The 23,068-nt window shown below is 46.3% G+C and overlaps 1 protein-coding gene across 1 annotated transcript in view; it reads left to right on the top strand.

Annotated features, from left to right (window-relative positions):
* Positions 1-343: 343 nt before the first annotated feature.
* IL17RD (interleukin 17 receptor D) overlaps positions 344-23,068 on the top strand; it is a 75,727-nt gene continuing 53,002 nt past the window's right edge. Inside the window, exon 1 of the mRNA XM_008972057.4 lies at positions 344-592. Within this exon, the coding sequence (XP_008970305.2) occupies positions 467-592 (126 nt within the window). The 5' untranslated portion in view covers positions 344-466. The remainder of the gene's footprint in view (positions 593-23,068) is intronic.

The following is a 23,068-nucleotide window of genomic DNA, read 5'->3' as shown; positions in this document are numbered from 1 at the left end:
TAAAACTGGGATTACAATAATACACTTCCCTGTGTGGTTGGGCGTATACAGAAAGGGGTCTGGCACATAGCAGGTGTTTATTACATTATTGTTAAAATTATTATTATTACATTCTTTGTGTTTTCCTCAGGTTTTGCATGGAGTGAGCATCACTTGGACAAATCCTTTGGATTAAAAAAAGATCTACTAAGTGAGGGGGAAAAAACTGCGGCTGCCATAGTCTCAGCGGGGGCTTGGGGGGCGTGACCAGAGGGGCGTGGTCTACGGGGGCAGGGCCACAACTGGAGGGCCAGGCTGTGGGGGCGGGGCCAGCACACGAGGACTGAGGGTGGGGGCGGGGCCCGGGCTGGCAACGCATGCCCAGTGCGGTCCCCTTCGCTGCCGCCGCGGCCACCGCCCACTCGGGGCTAGCCAGCGGCGGGCGGCCGGGGCGCAGAGAACGGCCTGGCTGGGCGAGCGCACGGCCATGGCCCCGTGGCTGCAGCTCTGCTCCGTCTTCTTTACGGTCAACGCCTGCCTCAACGGCTCGCAGCTGGCTGTGGCCGCTGGCGGGTCCGGCCGCGCGCGGGGCGCCGACACCTGTGGCTGGAGGGTAAGGCGAGGGCGGCGGGTTTCTTGCAGTCGCCAACTCGCGGGGGACGCAGCGCGCACAGGTGCTCGCGGGGAGGCGAGCCCGCGCCAACCTGTCTGCTCTTCGCGGGGTCCGCGGCCGGCCTGGGTCTCACTCCTCCCGCGCATCCTCCTGGTTTCCCTCCCCGGGCGCGTGTCCTCCGGCCCTGGCCGAGATGAAAGCGGCTGCCCGACCCCGGCTTTGTGTTGCTAATGAGGTGCGGCCGCCGGCCGGGGTCCCATTCAGAGGGCGGGCGTGAGGGGCGGCGGGGCTGGGCCGGGCGCCCCACCCTTTGTTCTTGGCCCGGGACCTCCTTCGTCCCAGGGCTGCGTGTCCCGGGCTGGGATCCCCCGAGCCACCCGGACCGGGTTGCGCTTTGGAGAGGGAAGGGGGTATTCTCCCGGACTTTCAGTCCACAACCCTGCTAAGGCCCGGGCGGCCGGGGAGGGGACTTGGAGCACCGGGGAGGGATGCGCCCCGCTCTCCTAGTAGCTTTGTTCCTCCTCGCCTGGGGCCGTCACCCCACTCCTACCCCTCCTCTGACTCCGGGACCTCCTGAGAAACTTCGCCTCCCGGTTCAGCCCTTCGTCTTGTGAAGGTCTCGCGGCTGATATCCTCCTTCCCTGCTTCGAGTTGCGGATATTTTTCCGCCAAAGGGCCGCGTGGGTGTCATCTGGGTGAGGTGCCTGAGACGAGACTGGAGAGGTGCCCAGACTTTCGCCGTGTGCGTTGAGCCGTCTTCGTGGAACCGAGCGCTCCTTTGACACTGTCTGGGCGATGGGCGCGGGTGATTGCCATTCCCCTCTCAGCTTCCCTGCTCCCTACCTGAGCTTCTGGCCTTGGGCGGCCCCAGAACCCGGAGATGATGTCCGTCTGCCCCGAGTCTCCCACCGAGGCCCGGGTGGGCCCGGCGTCAGGGCACTCACGGCCTTAAGCTTGTGGAGAAAACGCAGGCTTTGCACTCAGGCAGCAGGGACATGACCTTGGCTCTGCTCCTGGGGAGCCATGAGCCTCAATTTCTTCATATGAAAAATGGGATGAAATGAGAATTTCCTTAGTATTGCTGGGCTGAGGGATAGGTATGGAGTGGTTTGCTTAGGCGAACGTTGACTCAGCCTCTTCTGGGTGGCTCTAAACAGCCTCAGCACAGCCAAAACCTAGGACATAACACTCCCTTAGGCACGCAGGCTGGTGCCTCCAAGCTCACTTGCCCCACAGTCCCAAGAAATGTGGTGCAGAAAACCAGGTGTGAGCCAGACAGCTGGGATGTCTTCAGACTCAGTAGCTAAGCTATGGAGACAGCTATGACCCCTGCTCTGCCTCCGCCCCCGCCACCCCCCCCCCCCCCGCCCCATTAGGCTCTGTCATTCCTTCCTAGTTGAGTAAAACATCACATTTTCTTACTGTGTTCCATTTCAGTAAAACATTACTGCTCTTGTTTTATTGTTTAAAAAAATTTTAGTAGCTAGCAAGTTTCCTCAAGGAGGATCTCGTGTTGACTTAAGGATCCTACTAGAATTTTGGATTTAGACTCCTGTTGGCTTTTGAATGACTACAGTATCACAGGCGTTTTGAGTGTTCATGTGATGGCGTAGGTAAATCAGTCCGATTCACTGTTTTGCTGCAGTTGCCAAGGTGGCTTCTTATGCCACTGTACAAAACTCGTGAAGTTTCCATGCTGTGGGGTATGGTAGTGCCCTGACGGAGCCAGGCTGGTGATTTTCTTCTACCTGTGCGAGTGTGTTCTCCTCTCCCAAACCTGCACCCTCATAAAATGGTGGCTCTGTCCCAGTCACCTCACACTCATGCTGACGTTTTCTCCACCACAGCCCCTAGTTGGGGGTGACTTTTCTCAGCTGCTCCTGCCTTGGCCCCACCAATCCTTTCCTTGGGTCATCCTCATTCCCCTCCTGGACGATCGTAGGGGCCTCTGGGCCATGTTCCAGATTCCAGGCTCATCCAGGCTGATACATGGTTCCTTGTCTCCTGGATTTGCTGCTTGGTGGATTTCATGGACCCAGTTTCCCCACATGCTTTGCATTCCCACCCTTTCCAGCCTCACCCCCTACCCCTCTCATCCTGCTCCTAACTCCGGATGGATGCCCTCTGTGCTTCCAAGACATGCTTTTCCCTCCTCCCAGGATGCCTTTTCCTCCCTTGAGAATTCCTTGCCTAGCTTAAGACTCAGTTCAGATGGTACCTCCTCAGGGAAGCCCTCCTGAATGCCATGCCCCTTGCTTTACCTTCTCTTGCAGGTCCTTGCACTTTAGTCTCACCAGACCGCTTTGTCAGTATTCGTTCACTTCTATGTCTTCAGACTAGTTTCTTTAGCCAGGCACTGAACCTCATCTTGGTGGCGTCAGAGCCCTGTAAATATTGGCTGAACCAAATTAGACCCTGCTGCCTTCCTGCTAAATCCTGTATTTCCTGATAGATTTTAAGAAGTAGAGGCAAAGATCAGGGCATCAAGGTCCATTGTCTTTGCACATGCTGTTCCTGCCTGTGTTCCTTTACACCTCTGCAGCTTCCCTTCTCGGCCCTAGCATCACTTCTGCAAAAAATTGTCCCTGTCCACACCTCCCTAGGTCATGTCTTCTAGAAGTTGCTCTGTCAGGGAGTCAGCTAGGAAGTACTGGTACACAGTGACTAGAGTATTTGATTCATGTTTGGGTCCCCTACCAAATAAGAGGTACTTAGTCCATAGATGTTGGCCTCAGCTCTAAGGTTGCTTACAGTGGGGCTGTAGGAACATAAAAGGATAAGGGTCGACTATATGTGATGCAAATCAGAGGAGGCTTTCTGTGGGCCTGGGCCATACTCAGAACCTGAGAGGGGGCAGCAAGGTGCAGCACCAAGTCCTGAGAAACTGGATTTGGGTGCTGGAGCAGAGCTGAGCAAATGACCCCCTTGATCTCCAGGGAACATTTGTTTCAGGAACCCTTGCCCTTGCAGGAATGTGTATTTTTGCAAGACTTGCAAGGTGACTGCAGCCAGCCAACCCTCTGCAGCCCTGCTAACAGACCCTTCGGGGCTGCTCCCAGAGGAGCCATGGGCTGGCCTGGTTTAAGTGGTCAGGTTTCACAACCTCCCCATTATTAGTGGGGCAATTAAGAGGCTGATACCATCTTGAACACAGGTCAGTGTTTTAGAAATGAGTTGTGGGCACACTTCCTCAACTACTTAAAAAAAATTCTCTTAGGGTCCTTGCCAGGTAAGGTTGCTCTTTGAGTAATAAATACTGTGTTCACAAAGAAGTAATGATTTATAAAACCTCCAGAGGGACCACCATCCTCATTTACACTGGCTCTTGCTTCTAGAGTGGAATGGTTTTGTTTGCAACTAGAAGCAAGTTTGGTTCATAACTTTAACTGTGTCAGTCACTCATACTGAAGTTCTCCCTCCCCTTGTCTTGCTGGTCTAGAAGCCTTTTTATAGAACAAGGAGTTAGGAATCTACTCCCACAGGTTTGTATTTAGTGGCTTTTCCTGCAGTGGGGGAGGAGGGAACATTTCTTGCCTCCTTACCTAAATGGGGTCCACCTTCTCTGGTCTATTATCCCTGGAACATAATTCCTACTCCCCCTGCAAGAAAACACTACTCCTTCAGGAATTCGGGAAGCCAGGATGCTGGCATCATCTTTACAATGAAATGCAAGTTTCCCATTTAAGGCAAATACTTCATCACAAAAGGTAGGAAGGAATAGGGTGGTACTTGGAAAAGAGAAGTTCCAGCTGGTTAAAATTTAGGTTTCTGATAAAAGTCCAATCCAAGAATTATCCTTGGCTGTGGGCCCAGACATGTTTATTTGATTCTGAATTGGATGCATTTTCATTCACTTGCAGCTCATGGCTCCTAAGCCCACATCTGGTCTGCCTATCCTATGGCCATGTTGTCTATGTTACAGATGCTCTTGTGTCTGTTACAGAATTCTTGGTTAAAAAATTACTCAGTCCTGGTTGGTACATTTTTTAGAGAGACGTTTTTATAAGCAGTGCAAAGCTTTCTTCCAGCCTGTTTTGCCTAGTTAATTGGGAACTCTTCTGGCCCATGTCCATCTTTCTTGAGCAGCCCTCCCTTCTCTCCCCAACCCCACCCATCCACCCAACCCCAAGCCCCTGCAGTGCCTGGGGCATTGTGCTAGTTATTAACTTGGGCATATAGCTCCGTGACCAGGAGACCAGCAGTTAACTTTTTCTCCAAGTGACACCCTGGGCCTTCCAGTATCAGAATTGCCTCAGGAGCTTGTTAAAATGCAGTTTGAAAGCTAATGGGATCAGAGTGAGAGTGAGGTGGAGCCCAGGAATTGGCATTTTAACAAATTCTTTTGAGGATACGCATGCTGTAACCAGGATGAGACCTATTGTTTTAGGGGACAGGGGTCCCACAATCCAAAGAAGGGGAGAACACACATTCTAAACATTTAAAATCAGAGTTTGGCTTTAAATTATGTCACTGGCCTTAGAGAAGAATGTGAAGACTTTCTCAGAGCCCTGACCAATAAAAGGGGTCAGGCTGGGTGGGGAGTGTGAGGATGGGAGGAACAGGGAAGCGGGGCGGGGGAGAAGCTAGTTTGGATGGGTGCCTCTGGCCTGGGGCAGATGAGGAGGCCTGGAGTGAAGAGGACTTGACACTTCCCCTGAGTTCCTCCCTAGAACAGCTGGGTTTGTCTGAAAACAGTCTCAGGAAGGAGTAGCACAGGATCCAAATCAGATTCTCAGCAGTTCAAATCTTACAACTTCCCAACAAAGGAAAGAACTGCTAGTGCTTTTAAGTATTTTTCATGCTTCATTTGGCCTAAAACATGGTTTTTTTTTTTCTTTTTTAAAGCTTTCAAGGCTTTTTCTTCCTCTGTCCCTGAACTTTTTATATACTGTGCCCCAGCAGATGTCTGCTCCTGCTGGGGCTACCCCATCAACAATTTTATTGTCCTCCTTCATTCCCCGCTGCCTCTTTTTTTGAGACGGAGTTTCGCTCTGGAGCCCAGGCTGGAGTGCAGTGGCATGATCTCAGCTCGCTGCAATCTCCGCCTCCCAGGTTTAAGCGATTCTCCTGCCTCAGCCTCCCGAGTAGTTGGGATTACAGGCGTCCACCACCACACCCAGCTAATTTTTATATTTTTAGTAGAGACAGGGTTTTACCATGTTGGCCAGGCTGGTCTCGAACTCCTGATCTCAGATGATCTGTCCACCTTGGCCTCCCAAAGTGCTGGGATTACAGGCGTGAGCCACCGTGCCTGGCCCCCCACTGCCTCTTCAGCCTGCTTCTGATGGATGGGTTTTTAGGCTTCTAGAACTTGAGCCTCCACCCTTGATTTGTAAGAATGTGGGGTGAGGAGAGGGCTCAGCTATCTCCAGGAGCTTGACAGGTTGAGAGGTGCAGTGGCCTTAGAGCAGACCTCTCTCTGGCCACCCTGCCCTGGCAGCCAGACCTTTTCCATTTCCCATCTACCCCCAAATTTGGAGAGCTCCTGCCCTCAGTCAGCCGGGGGGCTGTCTGTGCTGGAGCTACAGGCCCCATCTCCAGCCAGCCAGACTTGCCCAGCCAGTGGGAGGCATTGTCCTCCTGGGCAGTGTTTGTCTTGGCTGCTTGGATGTTCTGAATGGGCTTGACACACGATTAGGTGACTGATGGCCTCCGAAACACATTGTCTCCTCCGGGGCCCACAGCCTTTGAAGCTCTTCCCGGTGGGAAGTAAAGAGACTATTTGCTCTATTAAAATGCCTTGGTATTTCCTCTGTTTAACCACAGGCCACTTCCCCTCTGCCACTCTAAACCCGGCAGGGCCACCGGCTGATTGAAAAGACACAAGCCCTCAAGTGATCACATCCTATTGAAACAGATAGTCTTACTGCAGATTAAAGCTAGGGCCAGTCTTGAAGAAACAAATCCAAGGGGGGAATCTTTGAGATGGCCCCTTATCTTGCTCAGAATTTAGTCTGTTGAACAGAATTCACACTTGAAGTCCTGAGTGCATAAATGTAAATGTGTCTTTAAAAAAAAAAAAAAGAAGAGATATCGACATTGTAAATTAAGTCAGTGTGTGTTTTATCTATATATGGCAGGTTAAAGCAATCCAATCAACAATTTCTCATTGTGTGAGTTGGAAACCCTTTGGTGTCTGGGAAGGGCATGTTGTCTGTTCATAGAAAACCACACCCTGCTGCTTTCTCTATTTGCAGATTCTACCTGTTCAGTCATATGCTGAAAAGTCCAAATAAGAAAGAAGTCTGTAGCTTAAATAATACCAAGAATATCTCTGGGGAGACTCCTTCATCCTTTCCCAAACAATATATTAAAAGAAGGCTTTTAATTAATAACACCAGGCAGGAAACTAAAAATTGAACAATTTAAAAAATTACCTACATAACAAAAACTCCATTTGTACCATGTTTTTGTGAAGTGGCCTAAAAAACGAATAACTAGTTTCTAATAGAGACTGTTAACATTGATGTTTGCAACTCCATTGTTCAAAGTATCCATGATAAAAATGGATTCCCTTTTCTTTGGTTCCTTGTTTGGAAATGTTGGGGGAAGGTGGATGTAGCTAATTAAGGCTACAACATTTAAAGGGGGGACTTAATAGGTACCAGCTGTCCTCAACAAATCACTGGGTGGACGACAAAATAAAGATGTGATGTGAACACACATGTAATTCTCTTCTAAAACGGAAATGGGCTCATAAATTTTCTGATTTAATAGTGTAAATGAAAACTACCTCTACTGTGCTTATTTAAGAAGCATTCATTTTATGGTAAAACTAATGCTAAAATGTCTTATTTGCATATGGCTGGTACCTTACGACTTGAAAGGGCAGTAGATGGCAAGTATTATTGGAAGCTTAGTAAGTTGTAATTTTATTGTACCTTTCTTCATTCCATACCTGATCTAATAGACGTTAATCATGAGGCTTTTCATTAAAACTACTACATGGTAGGGAAGCATGCTTGAACGTACCAGAAAAGCCATATAAAATTCAAGTATCAACTTTGAAAACAGAATGGAAATTGGTAGCATTAATTAAAATGTTTGGATGGATATTTACATTTCACGCATTAAATGAATACTTCATATGAATCCTTTTGAAATCATGAGGGATTAGGCCTTAAATACAACTTTTTTTCAGATGTAAAAAGTACTTTATTGCCTTCAAAACTAGGAGTTTTTCCAAGTGTTCTGTTTGGTCATTTTTGTAGATCTTTTCCCCCCATTGAATAGTAACCCTTTAAAAAATGCTGGCGGTGTCCCCAGACTTCTGTGCTGCGATGGACTGTTTTACTTGAGAGTGGGAGGGTTAATGGGATAAAGGGAGGGCTTCCTTGGAACGAAGAGGTGTGTTTTCCTGAGATAGGCCATATGGTTTAGAAACCCTTTCCCTGTGATTTTATTCTGTCCGGGTGATTTCTGGTTTCTTCTCTCCCAAAACGGCCCCCTTTTATCTGAGGAAAATGCCGTGCAGTATGGACCAAATGTAGCAGCAGTCCGCCGCCTGAGCGTGGTCTCTGTTGAGTGACGGTTTATGGCCCCTTCCTCTGGAGTGTGCACATTTGCTCTGGGTGGAGCACAGGCACTCACACGGTTAAGATTTATTGTAACTGCTCAGTATCTGAAGCTCAAAAAGACTTATTTGGAGTGAGGAGGCAGGAGACCCTTTTTTTGAGCAGCCACCCTGTGTTAAGTTGTGGGACCAGTCCCCTGTCCACAGTGGCTGCCTGTCTGGGCCAGGAGCAAGACAAAGGAGTAGGGGCCTGGACAACAGGGAAATTCAGGAAGAGATTCTGGGGCCACAGTACCAAGCACTCCCCGTCCTCTCTCCACACTTCCCTACTCATTCCAGAGAAACATGAACGGGCTTCTGCTGCTCCTCATCCTAGAACTGCCCCCATGAAAAGCAGTTTGTTGACATTCAACTGCCTGAGGCCCTGCTTGAGGCCACCTTAGAACTCTGGCTTTTTAGCCCATGTCTCAGTTGGTTCCCAGTATCTCTGGCTTCTTGCTCTGCCTCAGTTTCCCCTGCTTTGGAGGAGGCCCCCTTTTCTCTGTGAGGCTTCTCCATACCACTCTCTAGCTTTCCCATGTGCCACAAAGCCTGGCCCAACCCCATCATCCCTCCAGATTTCATGAGAACGTGTCCAAACATTGCAGTGATGCATTGAGAAACAAACAAATGTGATGTTTTTATAAAGAAGAAATTGAATTTCAATGGTTCGTGGGAGGCTTAGATGAAGAAGACAGGTCTTACCAAAGGGACTTTGAGCAGGGCCTGACCAGTGAGTGGACCCAGGCACTGGGGGGACAGTTTGGGCAGAAAGTAAGATGTGGGCAAAGCTGGAGAAGGGGGCTCATTGGTGGGGGGATGGTAAGGTTGAAGATATAGGTACTAGATAACAGGGCACCTTGAAGTTTGCCTGTGTATGTTCTGTCAGAAGTGGTGAGGCTTGGAAGATTTCTCCAACAGGTGAACGGTTTGATAAGAGGGACACTCAGTGGCCATTCATTCATTGAGTGAATATTGGTGTGTTCTGTGTGTTAGGTCTGATTTCTAGAGCTTAGATTTTATTTTATTTCCAGAGACAGGGTCTCTGTCACCCAGGCTAGAGTGCAGCAGTGGCGTGATCATAGCTTATTGCAGTCTTGAACTCCTAGGCTTAGGCAATTCTCCTACCTCAGCCTCCCGAGTAGCTGGGACTACAGGCACGTGCCACCAAGCCTGGCTAATTTTTTACATTTTTTGTAGAGATGGGGTTTTATTATGTTGCCCAGGCTGGTCTTGAATTCCTGGCCTCAAGCGATCTGCCCACTTGGGTTTACAGACATGAGCCACCATGCCTGGCCAGAGCTTAGGTTTTAGTAGGGGAGACAAATAGGATAATGAAGTGTCAGACCTGACCATGCTCTTTCCAATAGCAACTTGCTGCTCACTGTCCTCTTTTCTTCACTTTTTTTCTGCAGAACTTTTCACCTTGGGACATACATAGTATTTTCTTTGTCCATCCTTCTTCCCCATTGCAGTGTCAGCTCCATGTGGGTGGGGCCTTTACCTGTTTTGTTCCCTTCTGCATCACAAGAACAGTGCCTGGCACATAGTAGGTTCTCCATACATGTTTCTTAAATGACTAAGCCCTCTACAGGAAATTAAAATGAGGCAATAAGAGCAGTGGGTGTTTGCAAGTAGACACTCTCCAATGGCCTCTCTGAGGAGGTGACATGTCAGTCAAGCAACTGTAATAAAAAGTTCCTCTGGGCAAGGAGTGGTGGCTCATACCTGTAATCCCAGCATTTTGGGAGGCCAAGGTGGGCGGATCACCTGAGGTCAGGAGTTCAAGACCAGCCTGGCCAACATGGTGAAACCCCGTCTCTACTAAAAATACATAAATTAGCTGGGTATGGTGATGTGCACATGTAATCCTAGCTACTCAGGAGACTGAGGCTGGAGAATCACTTGAACCCAGGAGGCGGAGGTTGCAGTGAGCCAAGATCGTGCCATTGTACTCCAGCCTGGGCAACACAGCGAGACTCCGTCTCAAAAAACAAAAAAATTTCCTCTGAAATTGCTTTCTTAACATTGGCTAATCATGTGGCAGTTAGTGCTGAGAGTAGCATAAAAAATATGCTTAATTTATTCATTCACACCACAGTTATTGGCACTTCTGCCAGGGGCCACATACTGGTTAGAGGCTGGGCTTCAAGCCAGGTTCCCACTCATGACAGGGAGAGTGTGGGCTGGTGTTGTGTGGGAGCCACACCTGGCCGAGTGTCTGTTGCTTGAGGGAGTTGCTTGGACTGTCCACTTTACGCTGTGCTGTGGATGAGAAAAATGTGAAAAGTTACTGCTAAGCACTAACTAAGCATCCCGGTTTTGGACTTTCTGAAACGATGTGAACGGAACAAATCTCACTCCCTGGCAGCAGCCCTCAGTTTGTATGAAACTTTGTCTTCTTAACAGAGATGCAGGTCTCGTTTTTGTTTGCTTCGTTCCCCTCTGGTAGTGAATGCATTTCATTTTCTGAAGCCACTTGAAGGTCTGTCCATAATCAGAGGTGCTCTTTGCCTTCTTTCCGGGGCTGCGGATTTGCCGGCCAGCTGTGGAAATGAGTTTTTGCCCGGCTTTGATTGTCATGCCTTGCCTCCCCGTGGGAGGAACTAGATATTTCTGATCTTACCTCTGCTCATATTCAGATCCAGCCAAGCAATCAGTGACTTCCCGGGCTTTTTTGTGGGAGACTGTGGGAAAAGTCCTGGTTGGCTGGCTATGAATTAATGAAATCCTTAGAAGGCTTCACTAAAGATAGCTCCTGTGGCTTACAAAAAAAAATGGCATTGCCTTTTTAATTTGAGAAGGACGTCATGGAGTTTTACCAAAATTAAGCAGAAAAAATGTAACATCTGGTTGTGCTGGCGGAAGACTGCTTCAGGGCCTCTGGAGCTATGAGTTCCCAGTGCTGGCATGCCCAAGGTGACTGTCACCGGCCCCTATAGTGCTGCTATGGACAGGCCGCCTCTCATTGTTCTCCTCCTTGGGTTTTGAAGTCATTGAGAGACAAATTCTACCTCCCACATCTTTTCACTTGAGCACATTTCCCATCTACTGAGCTTTCTTATTTTACTTAAAGGGTCACACATTTTTAAAAGTACAGAGTTTTCGAGTTGATCAAGACTAGTGTAATCATTGCTTTTATCTCATTAAAAAAGGATGGGGGTAGATAATGGGGGCAGCAGGCCAGCGAACTTTTAAAGAGTTCTAAAAAGGAGAGGGAGAATGGTAAATTGCTGGAGAAGAGTTTTAGGGAAAGGCATATAGGAGATTTTAAATGGATTTATGACGTGTATGTATGTGTGTGTGTGTGTGTGTGTGTGTGTATATATATATAATTTTTTTTTTTGAGACAAGGTCTCACTCTATCACTCAGGCCGAAGTGCAGTCATGCAATTATAGCTCGTTGCAGCCTTGAACTCCTGGGCTCCAGCAATCCTCCTGGCCCAGTCTCCTGAGTAGCTGGGACCACAGGCGTGTGCCGCCAAGCTTGGCTATTTTTTTACTTTTTTTTTGTTAAGACAGAGTTTCACTGTGTTACTCAGGCTAGTCTCGAACTCCTGGCCTCAAGCAGTCCTCCTGCCTTGGCCTCGCAAAGTGCTGGGATTATAGACATGAGCCACCATGCCCTGCCTAGAGCATACATTTTCTGAAACGATACAGGAAGATGAAGTTGTTGCTATCCCAACCCCCCAACCCCTCAAGCAGGCAGCTAGTCACCTGTACAAAATACAGGTATATATAATATATAAAATGTAAATATAAATGTATATAGTGTGTAAAATGTATGTATATAATGTATAAAATACAGTAACCTGTATATTAGAGTCCCTTACAGCCCCACATGGGGATTCCCCATTATTGTGCTCTTTCTCCCATCCTTTGTATTCTGAAAATTTTCGAATCTGTAGAAGAATTGAAAAAACAGTAAAATGAACACCCATTTCCCCTTTGTCTAAAGTTACCAATTCATAACGTTTTGCTCCACTTACCTCACTTGTCCTTTTAATGTCATTCATAATTTCTTTCTGCATCACATTCTAGGGGGCAGAGAAGGGTCACTCATTGCTTTTTGATGTCCTATCTCTTTAGCCTCCTTTAATACAGAACAGTTCCTCTACCTATTTTTCGGTCCTTTATAGCCTACACATTCTGAAGAGTCAAGGCCACTTGTGTACACAATTTGGATTTTTGATTGTTTCCTCATGAATAGGTTCAAATATTTTGACAAGACCCCTCTAAAGGTGATATTGTGACTTTGTTGGATTTTACATATCAACTGGTAACAAATGTAGATGCAGTTTTAGCAATAAGAAAAATTTGTTTTTTCTGTGTGAAATTGTTGTATTTAGAGATCTGTGCTAATAGTAGTACCCAGTTTAGTCTTGTGTTATTTGTCTTTTTAAAAATGCAGTGTTTCACATTAAGCCTTCCCTTTTACTTTATTGAGAGTCTAAGGAAATGCAGGATGTCATTTGTGCTATCCTGTAATAAACTTTTTCCTTAAAGATTATTTGAAATCAACCACGCTGTCTCAAAATGAGGAGTGCTATTTCTCAAGAATGCTCAAGGCTTTTGCTATTCACATGGGCTTGTTGCAGTTATAGATGTCGCCCTCAGAGACGGGGAATGAGTTCCTATTAAAGACCTGTGTTTGGCCGGGGCAGGTTTACGGTTGACTGCTTCCTCACACCAAAATTCAGCCATTTCTTTCCTTTGTGCTAAGAAAACATTGAACTTTATTTCCAGTAAAGGCTACTTTACTAAAAACGTATCCTCCAAGTCAGTTTCTAGCCTTTTAGTTCTGTGATTGCATGTTACCTACATTATTTTATTAGAGTCCGTTACAGACAGTTTCATTAGTTTAACTTGAATTATTATCTTCTACCTAATTACATGGCTTTTGTTTCTTTCATTTTACGCCACTCCAGATTTAAGGGCCAAGACATGTAAAGTTAATATTGGTCATTTTTCAAAGTAAGTTAAAATGTCAAAAAGCGACAAGTTGTTATTCTTACAGGGTACCAGGGAAACAACAGAGACAAAACCTCCATCTTTTATTCATAAGTCCAGAGAGACTACGAGGGCGCAGGCAGGCCTGTGTGCCGGGCGTTTGTTCAGCTTTCAGGACTGGGCCTCCTCCCCTGCTGGCCATGAAATGTCATGCCGAGATGTAATAGTGGGACATTCAGCATCCAGAGAATGGTCCACAGAGATTCAACTTTGCTTTTCATTTTCTTTTCTGGCACCAAGTCCACAGTCCCCTCTGTGGCCTGACAGTGAAAGGCCAGAAAGCAGCGATTTAGATGCTGGCAGGAATGGTGTGCAGCCTCTGCCCAGCGGGCCGGAGCTCTTGGGCTGGAATGCATGCTGGACACAAAGGTCGGGTGAGGGTATGCTTTGGTGGGGGGCGGGGGGCAGCTTGCCTTTGCTTGGTCTCGTTTGCTCTGGTCACAGCCGAGAGAGTTCTTGTTTCTATGGCTATGCTACCTTTAGTTTTGTGGAAGAGGGAGTGCAAGGTGCTTTTGATTTCAGAAATCACTCAGGGTTAACCATTTTTGTGTAGAAGGAGGCACTGGGGGCACAGTACTGAGGCTGCGCAGCTCCCCAGGCTCTGACATTTCCTTCGGATGAAGCAAACATAGGCAGCATTTGCTAAACAAGCCTAGACTTTGATTTAGAGCAGTGGTTTTTGATTGGGGGAATTTGGGGGATTTCTTTTTTGTTTGTTTGTTTTGAGACAGGGTCTCTATCAACCAGGCTTGAGTGCAGTGGTGTGATCACAGCTTACTGCAGCCTTAACCTTGATTTGGGGAATTTCTGGAGACATTTTTGGTTGTCACAGCTGGGGTAGGCTGCTCCTGGCAGTCAATGGGAAGGGCTCAGGGATGTTGCTAAACATCTTGAAATGCACAAGTCAGTCCTCCATGACAAAAAATTACCTGGCCTAAAATGTAAATAGCGCTGAGACTGAGAAACCCTGATTTAGGGGTCCCATCTTAGTATTTTGATTTCTCAGCCCTCTTAGCCTCATAACACTTTTGAGCTTCCTATCTGTTTAACAGAAGCTGCTGGTTCTATCAATTTGCACTCAGGATGAATTTCCATGAAACTCTCCAAGACATATGATTAAACTATTGTGGTGCTCCTTGAAGATATGCCCTGAATGCAACTACTATTTTAAATGCAAAAGACAATTTTTTGCCATAATTTGATCAAAGTAGCATAACCTGTGCCTCTGTTTTTGTTACTCACTGATGGTCTGTGGATAACATTACATTTTTTCAGCATGAAACCCAACACTTCAAATCCCTAAAGCAGTCTCAAATTTATGGTTAATAAAAGCATTTATTGTACTGGATGTCATCTGTTATATCACTCTGGGGCTAGAAACTGGCAAGCAGTGGACAGGAAATATTTTCATTTCAAATCGCTTCAATCTTATGGTCTAGGGGCAAAAGTGTCTGATTTCAGGAAAGCCGCAGTGAATAGCATAGTAATGAATGCATTTTTAGTTGATTAAGCAGGCATTCTCTCCCTTTCAAACAATCTTCCCTCTTTGGCTTGGAGGGGCTAAATAAACATGTGATATTAAATGATAGCATTTCTTGTGTTGGCCATGCCTTTTCTTTGATCATCTTAAACTTTTCAAAGTGTTTTCCAGGAATCCTCAGCAGAGCAGGAGCAAGCCAGAGGAGAATGGCTAAATTCAAGTTTTGGCCCCCTTCGTAATTGTTTACTTTCTGAGCGGAGGAGGTTTTCTGAGAAGATGCTGACTCTTCTGAATTCCTCTTTAAAAATGGAATTTGGTACCTCACCCTTGGGATCATGAATTTAGGAGGAAAAAATATTTTGAGTTTTTGTTTATTTTCAAAAAGTCTGCAATTTTATTGTGATTTGAGTCCCGATCTCTCACATCCATCAGGTAAATAGGGTGAGGAGAGTTCCATCCAGAGGAAATCTGGTGAGGCGATGACATATCCGGGACAGTGTACCTTTCGTCCTGACTGCCCAGCCTTTGAACATGTTACCTAAGTCATCACTTCCCAGCAAGCCTCGGAGGTAGACAATTATTTCTGATGTGGTTCCCTTTTTTCCAGATGAGGATTCCATGGCACAAAGAGCCAGGAAGGGATTAAGATGAGAATCCATGTGACTCGGAGAGGCCTCTCTCTGCCAGAAACCGGAGCTGCAGAGTTCTTACCCTGCCCGTGCCCCCAGCAGTCGGGCTTGCCCTGCCTTCCAAGCACCCTGTCTCAGATGGACGGCTGCCATGTGCAACAAAGCAACTAATGGGGGGTGGAAAGAGAGCGAGACTAGACAGCACTTTGGAGATAATTAAATTAAACTCAGATTAGGCAATTACCCCAAAGATTCCCAAACCTGGCTGAACACCAGAATCACCTGAGGAGCATTCTTGGAGTGGGGGGAGATTCCGGGCCTCACCCCAGACCTGCTTAAGTGGGATTTCCAGGGGAAGGCCAGGAATCTGAGTTTTTAAAAAAGCTGCCAGATTAGTGATTGCCAGGGTTTTGGAGGGATGGAGGGAGGGCTTGACTACCAAGGGGCAGTACAAGGGAATTTTTTGGGTTGATGGGACTGTTCTGTATACTGATTATAGCAGTGGATACATACATATATATGCATATAACTTGTGGACCCATACACCAAAAACTGTCCATTGTACTGTGTAAATAAAAATAAATATGCTGCCCAGGTGAAACTGAGTTATCTAGGTGTCAGTTGAGGTGGCCTGTGGTGCCTGGTGACAGCTGGGAAGAGCTGCCCAGCTATGAGAGAGTGTCACCTGTTATTGCAGAGGCAGGCGTGGGCAGGTGCTGAACTCTTCAGCCCAGTGCTATCCAACAGAACTTCCTGTGACAAAAAATGTTCTTCCCAGCACTGTTCAATTCAGTAACCATCAACCACTTTTGGCTACTGAGTACCTGAAATGTGGCTAGCACAACTAAGGAACTGAATGTTTAATTTTACTTAAACTTAAATTTAAATCATCACACATGGCTAGAGGCTACCCTATTGGACAGCTCACCCTCAAAGGTAGACATGGTGATATCATGGAGCTTTGGCTCTGTGCAGGATGCGCACCGTGGTACTTTATACTTGAGGGACAATAGTAAGTCATTCCAAACATTGGGTAAAATGGAAACATGGACAGGACTTACCAATATGGGTAAGTACAGAGAAGAAGGAACCTTGGGATGAAGACTCACCTGAGATCTGCCCAGGCAGAGGACAATTCTGCCGAGTGAAGGAATCGGCTTTTTTTTTTTTTGAGATGGAGTTTCGCTCTTGTCACCCAGGCTGGAATGTAATGGCGTGATTTCAGCTCACTTCAACTTCCACCTCCTGGGTTCAAGCGATTCTCCTGCCTCAGCCTCCCATGTAGCTGGGATGACAGACAAGTGCCACCACACCCAGCTAATTTTTGTATTTTTCACCATGTTGGCCAGGCTGGTCTTGAACTCCTGACCTCAGATGATCGGCCCGCCTTGGCCTCCCAAAGTGCTAGGACTACAGGCGTGAGCCACCACGCCTGGCCAGGAATCTGCTTTTTCTTCTCCAAAGATAGCACCATCTTTGGCCCACTTCCTTCCCCAACTTTCCAACCTTGTTCATTTTAAAAGGTGCAGAGGTTAGTTGGGATGCTCTTGAATTATGCTCCCATTCTTCTGCAGTGATAGGATATACAGGAAGCCATCAGAGGGGCCAGGTGAGCTCAGCGCAGAGAGGTGGGGATGTTCTGGGCTTCACTGGGCCCACCTGCCTCCCTAGACAGAGTGTGATGAAGAATCTGTGTGGGCATATTGTATTCCTTTTTGGGGAAGGAGAGCATATAAAAAAGGCAATTAGGCATAAACTTCCTGCTTTATGCTTTGAGCACATGACCTTTACCTTGGCTTGTGTTCAGACGCTCCTAAACCCACCTCCTCGACCCCCATTGATTTATGTTATCTTAGTGTTACTTTTCCAAATGTGTTATAAAAGAATGAGATTCAGGGAGTGTGGACTTTTATTAGTACAAACCAAATGGTGGCAGAAAGAATGTTCCAATTTGTAAACATATGTGTTCTTAAATAAATTTGCTAAATGGGTAACAAAAAATTTCGTGAGCTATGGTCTTATAACTGGAGGTTTTGTTAATCTGATTTAAAAATAGGACTGACTTGAAAGCGTAAAAATGGGGAGGTAGCTTTAAAATTAGTGGGTCTTCTTTCCTTTTTTCTTTTCTTTTCTTTTTTTTTTTTTGAGATAGAGTCTCGCTCTGTTGCCCAGGCTGGAGTGCAGTGGCACCATCTTGGCTCACTGCAACCTCTGCCTTCTGGGTTCAAGCGATTCTCCTGCCTCAGCCTCCTGAGTAGCTGAGATTACAGGCGTGCGCCACCACACCTGGCTAATTTTTGTATTAGTAGAGACGGGGTTTCACCGTGTTGGTCAGGCTGGTCTTGAACTCTTGACCTAGCGATCTGCCCCCTCCCCCCCCCGCCCCGACCTTGGCCTCCCAAAGTGCTGGGATTACAGGTGTGAGCCACCGTGCCTGACATTCTTTATTTTTTATATGAAAACTTGACTTCTTTCGATCAGGAAGAGAACATCCTGGATGGATCATAACATCTCTAAGGAGAGTTTCCTTGTGTTGCCTTTACAAATTGGTTACTTCAACCTTATAAGAAAAATGAAGCTTACTGAGTATTAAGCTCCATTACATACTGATTCTTCTACCCTTGAACACACAAACAGATCTTGTTGCATAGCTGCTATAATCACTGTATGTGTTTTATTTATTTATGGTTATTTTTTACTTATGTTTGTTTTCCAAAGATATTTCCATGTATTGATGTAGTGCACAGACATGTCACTTTTAGTGGCCATATGATATGTTCATGTAGTAAGCTCCCCTCCCCTTTTTGCCAGTCCTATCCCCACATTTGATGAGGCATTTGGGCTGTTTCCAAGTTATTACTGTTACAAAGCTGCTATGAACATCTTCATACAGATGGGTTACCTGCCCATCTCCCTTGCCGTTTTGGTTTATTTCCTTGGCATTTATTCCCCAAAGTGGAATTACTGGGTCAAAGGATTTGTGGCTCTCATTTCATACATGTTTACCAGCTTGTCCTGTATAATGACTGAACCAGTTTACTGGGAGGAATTGTGTTTTGAGAAAAGAATAGGTTTGTTTCACGAATCCCAGCTCCACCATTTGCTACCATTTATTTAGACCTTGGGCAAATTTTTCCCTGAGGCTATTTCTTCATCTGTAAAATGTGTTATTAATAGTTCATCTCCCAGGGTTGTTGTTTGTTTTAAGATGTAAGCAAGATACTGTTTTTAAAACATCCAGCTCTGTGCCTGGCCACATGGTAACTGCTTAATGACTGGCTGCAGTCTTTTTATCAGCAGTATACATGTACTCATTCTTCTCCATCCTAATAATATTGACATTTATCGGCCAGGTGGGTTAAGCCTATGATCCCATCAGTTTGGGAGGCCAAGGTGGACGAATCACCTGAGGTCAGGAGTTTGAGACCAGCTTGGCCAATGTGGTGAAACCCTGTCTCTACTAAAAATACAAAAAAAAAAAAAAAAAAAAAAATTAGCCGGGCATGGTTGTTGGGCACCTGTAATCCCAGCTGCTCGGGAAGCTGAGGCAGGATAATTGCTTGAACCCAGGAGGCATAGATAGGTTGCAGTGAGTCAAGATTGTGCCATTGCACTCCAGTCTGGGCGACAGAGACTCCATCTAAAAAAAAAAAAAAAAAAAAAAAAAAAAAAGAATACCTCTCACACACACACAGAATATTGATGTTTATATAATTTTTTTTCTTTCTTTTTTTTTTTTGAGATGCAGTCTCACTCTGTTGCCCAGGCTGGAGTGCAGTGGCGTAATCTTGGCTCACCGCAACCTCTGCCTCCTGGGTTCAAGCGATTCTCCTGCTTCAGCCTCCTGAGTAGCTGGGATTACAGGCATGCACCATCACGCTCAGCTAATTTTGTATTTTTAGTAGAGACGGGGTTTCTCCATGTTGATCAGGCTGGTCTCGAACTCCCAACCACAGGTGATCTGCCCACCTTGGCCTTCCAACGTGCTGGGATTACAGGCGTGAGCCACCGCGCCCAGCCCCAAGTATAATTTTTCGTTACCTTTGTTATTTTGGTGGTAGCTTATACTTGTTTGATTTTGGATTTTTTAGAGAAGGACTAAATCTTTCACCTGGTGATTTACCTTCTGAGTATGTTTTAGTGCCTTTAAGTCTAGAAATATTAAAGCTAGGTGTGGGCGAAATGTCGCTTAGTAGAGAGTGTTAGGGAAGATGTTTTAAGTGAATAAATAAGAATTTAAAGTAAGAATTTAAAATAATTATTGATTAGTAAGTCTAAGAATTATTGATTAGTGAGTCTTCCTGACTTACCAGCATATTATGAAAATAATTGAATCTGAATATTATCATGGAAATTCTATTTGTACTGCCAATTTAGCCAGCAAACCTTTGTTCCTTTGTGTGTGTGTGCACGTGCGTGCATCAGTGTGTGTGTGCGCGCGCGTGCGTGAGTGTGTGTGTGCGCGCACGCTTTCCCCAAAGTCTTTGGATTGATCGCACATTACCCATAAAGAGAATATATTTAATTCTGTTTTATTGGAGTTTTAAAAAAATCCCGATCTTGGGCTAGAAGCCACCCTGGTTAGGCTGTCTCATTGAGGTCACTGTGACATGTGTGATGAGAGCATCTCAGGCTGACTGCTTGTGACTATGGACAGGGCAGGTGACCCATAAGGCTGTCAGTTTCCTTACTACCTGTAAAGTGGGACAGTTACACTAGAATTATTCTCAAGATTTTAACTATTATTTTTATTGAGGTGATTTGAACCTTTAATTCAGAGGGTATAATTGTCCTGTCCTACCCACTCCGTGTCCTTATTGAGTTGCCCACCTCTTTTGCTACCTAGACACTTGCCCCTTGCACCTGGGTGTCTGTTTTTCATCTCACTTGGGAAAGAACACCCAACCTCTGGCCACTGTTGCAGATCTTTCTCTAATACAAGAAAAGCATTTGTCCTACATATAGTTTTTATTTTTTAAATTGAGACACAGCTTTATTTTTGCAAAATGTGGCCTGTCGGCTCTGCTGGTCACTTTTGATGTGCCTGTGTTGCTTGCATACATGGAGGGTGCCCACGTCTCCATCTGCCTTCATCCTTCACAATTTCACATGTGATCACCCAGCTTATCCACATGGCCAAAGACCCGGTGCATCTCCCAATTTTTAACATCAACACTATTGTTAATGATTGATTACAACCCATTTAGTCTTCTGGGCCAGGAGCTTTTAGGGCCCAATCAATCACTGAATCCATAAACAAGGGGACTGCCTCAGACTCCCTGGGAGCTCTGAATCACACTGGGGTGTTGACAGTCCCAGAGGCCTTTCTGTCAGCAACTGTCTGGGTTGGAGAGGATTTGGGTACTGTGCTAGGTGTTGGCGAGGGCAGAAGAAAGGCAGTCACAGATATAGAAATAGTTTGTTTGACAGTTGATCTGCATATGGGTAATTGCAGAACTGAGTCGTTCATTTTTTACCCTCTTTACTCCCATTTACACCAAGCTGTCTTCTTGTCAGGAAAGCTGGAAGTCAGAATAGTGATACACACATACACACACACCTACACCTTCCTCACCTGTTTTTAAAAATGACTCCTTCCTGGGAACCCCAACATGAAGCAGATAAGAGTGCAGCAGCTCTGGTTGAAGAGAGTGGGGAGAAGGACCCTGGCTGAGCCCCGCCCCACCCACAGGTCCTTGCCTCTCATGCAGGCATTGCCGTTCTGTGGGTTTCCCTCTCAGTCCAAGAACACTTATCCTGAGTGATTGTCCACCTGCCCTGGTTGAAGTGGCATTGGTCCTCTGGGATGATCACTGGATATGACAAGAACATTTCTGGAAGAGCCCTGTAAAAGCAATTCCTTCCCCTCCACAAGGGTGAGTTTGGGACTACCCTTAATACACCAGAGTGAAGATCCTGGACTTAGAGTACATGGGTGGGTGGACTTAAAGGGACCAGGGAGACAGAGAAGATAAAAACAGAGATAAGCTTTAAGAAGATAAGGTTATGGCTTGCACTGGCATCCTGTCGTGGGCAGGAGGAGGAACCAAGAATGCCTGATAGGCTGTCAGGAAGATGGACTCCTCCACAGGGTCTGTGACACAAGCCAGAGGAGGAAGAGATGGTGAGCGGCTAGGGAAAGGAAGAGATGGTGAGCGGCTAGGGAAAGGAAGAGATGGTGAGCGGCTAGGGAAGAGGTCACTCATTCAGAGACCAAAAGGGCAACTGTGTGTGATAACAGGCCCTAGAGTATGAGGGCACCAACAAGGCTGACTTGATGAAATACCTTATCTCCAGGGGTCACACCCCCTGGAGGCACACTGAGCTTAGACAGAAGTGATGACAAGTTGTTTTGGGAAGGGACCGTGGTTGAAACCAGTGCCTCCACCTGCAGCAGTTTACTAGGGGCTCTTTGCCCTCATTCTGCCCTGGGCTGATTGAAGCTTCAGCCACCTTTGCAGAAAGCTCTTGGCTCCTGGTGAGAACATCTTGAAATGGGCCTAATATCTGTGGAAACTGAAAAATGAGACCAATGGTGTGGACTATTTCCACAGTTCTGATATGCCTCTTGCCCCTGTAGGTACAGAAATATTTAACTCCAAATAATTGACTTGAGTTGTAACGCTGTGTTCTAATTTGGAAACGTGAAGCTGACCACTTCCAGAAGGTGTCCCCCTCACCTTCACTCAGAAAAGCCGGGTGTGTCTCTTCCACCCGAACATCACTGCCCTAGGCACGTTGCACTCATTTTCCTAGGGCCTGGCCCTGGACTCTGCACATCCTGGGAGCTCTATGAAGAAGGGCAGGATTACCCTATTGAGTACAGATATTCCTCTCACACACTTTGAGGGCTTTGGATTAAAGTGGTTTATGTGGGGCCAGCATTTTTGGGTGCATATGAAGCCTAGGGGATTTGTGACTTGGCAGATTTGTGTGTAAGCACAGCTCCCCAGCCTCCTGCCTACTTCTGATAGGGGTACTGGCAGCCTTCAGGGACTGAGGCTGTAGACCCTGGAGATGTTCCTTGCACTCTAGGGAGGCAGTAGCAGGGCACCTTCAGGACTGGCTCCTCTGAGGGAGTCCCTGTTTTTACCTCATCACCGATGAGAATGACGTAGCCTTTGTTGAGATTGTCAAGGTAGAGTGGAGATAGGTCCCTCCAGCACTGAGACAGTTTTGTGCCTGTGCAAACAAAATACTTCAAAAAGGATACTGCCCCTGCCTCCATCCTGGTGTAAGGTGGCAGAAGGAAGCAGTGGCTGACAGCGGAGTTAAACACACTTTAAGGTAGGTCAAATTTTTGACATACCATTTTCCTCTGCCGTACCAGCAGCTGCTCTCTACTTTGAAAGGGGGCTTAGCTGCTCACATAAACTTTGGTTTGTGATAATGTAAACTATTATTAGGATTATCTTTTTATTCATAATATATGCCTGATTCTCTGTCTACTTTATTTATGCTCCGTTTGAAACACTCATTTACCTTCAATACTCAGAGCCAGCATCAACCCCTCTGAAAATGAAGGGAAACTTTATAACAGATTATTTAAATCTCTCTGTGGTTAAAAAGGACTCTGGGAATGAAATCATTGGGTTGAGGAAGCTTCGAATCTCAGCAAAGCTTCCAGGTTAAAACTGGGATGCGATGTTGACAAAACATTCCAGTTTAAAGTTTTTTTTTTTTAAATGAAGCTTTATCCCCAGGGTAGTGGTTTTCATAAAGAAATGCTTGATTCTCAGTTGAGAATTTTTGGCCTTCAAAGTCTCCTCTTCCCTCCCACCAACCTCCCCCCCCGCCCCGCCCAA

This window comes from Pan paniscus, chromosome 2 (assembly GCF_029289425.2).
Source record: "Pan paniscus chromosome 2, NHGRI_mPanPan1-v2.0_pri, whole genome shotgun sequence".
NCBI lineage: Eukaryota > Metazoa > Chordata > Mammalia > Primates > Hominidae > Pan > Pan paniscus.
This window is presented reverse-complemented; position numbering and strand designations above follow the sequence as displayed.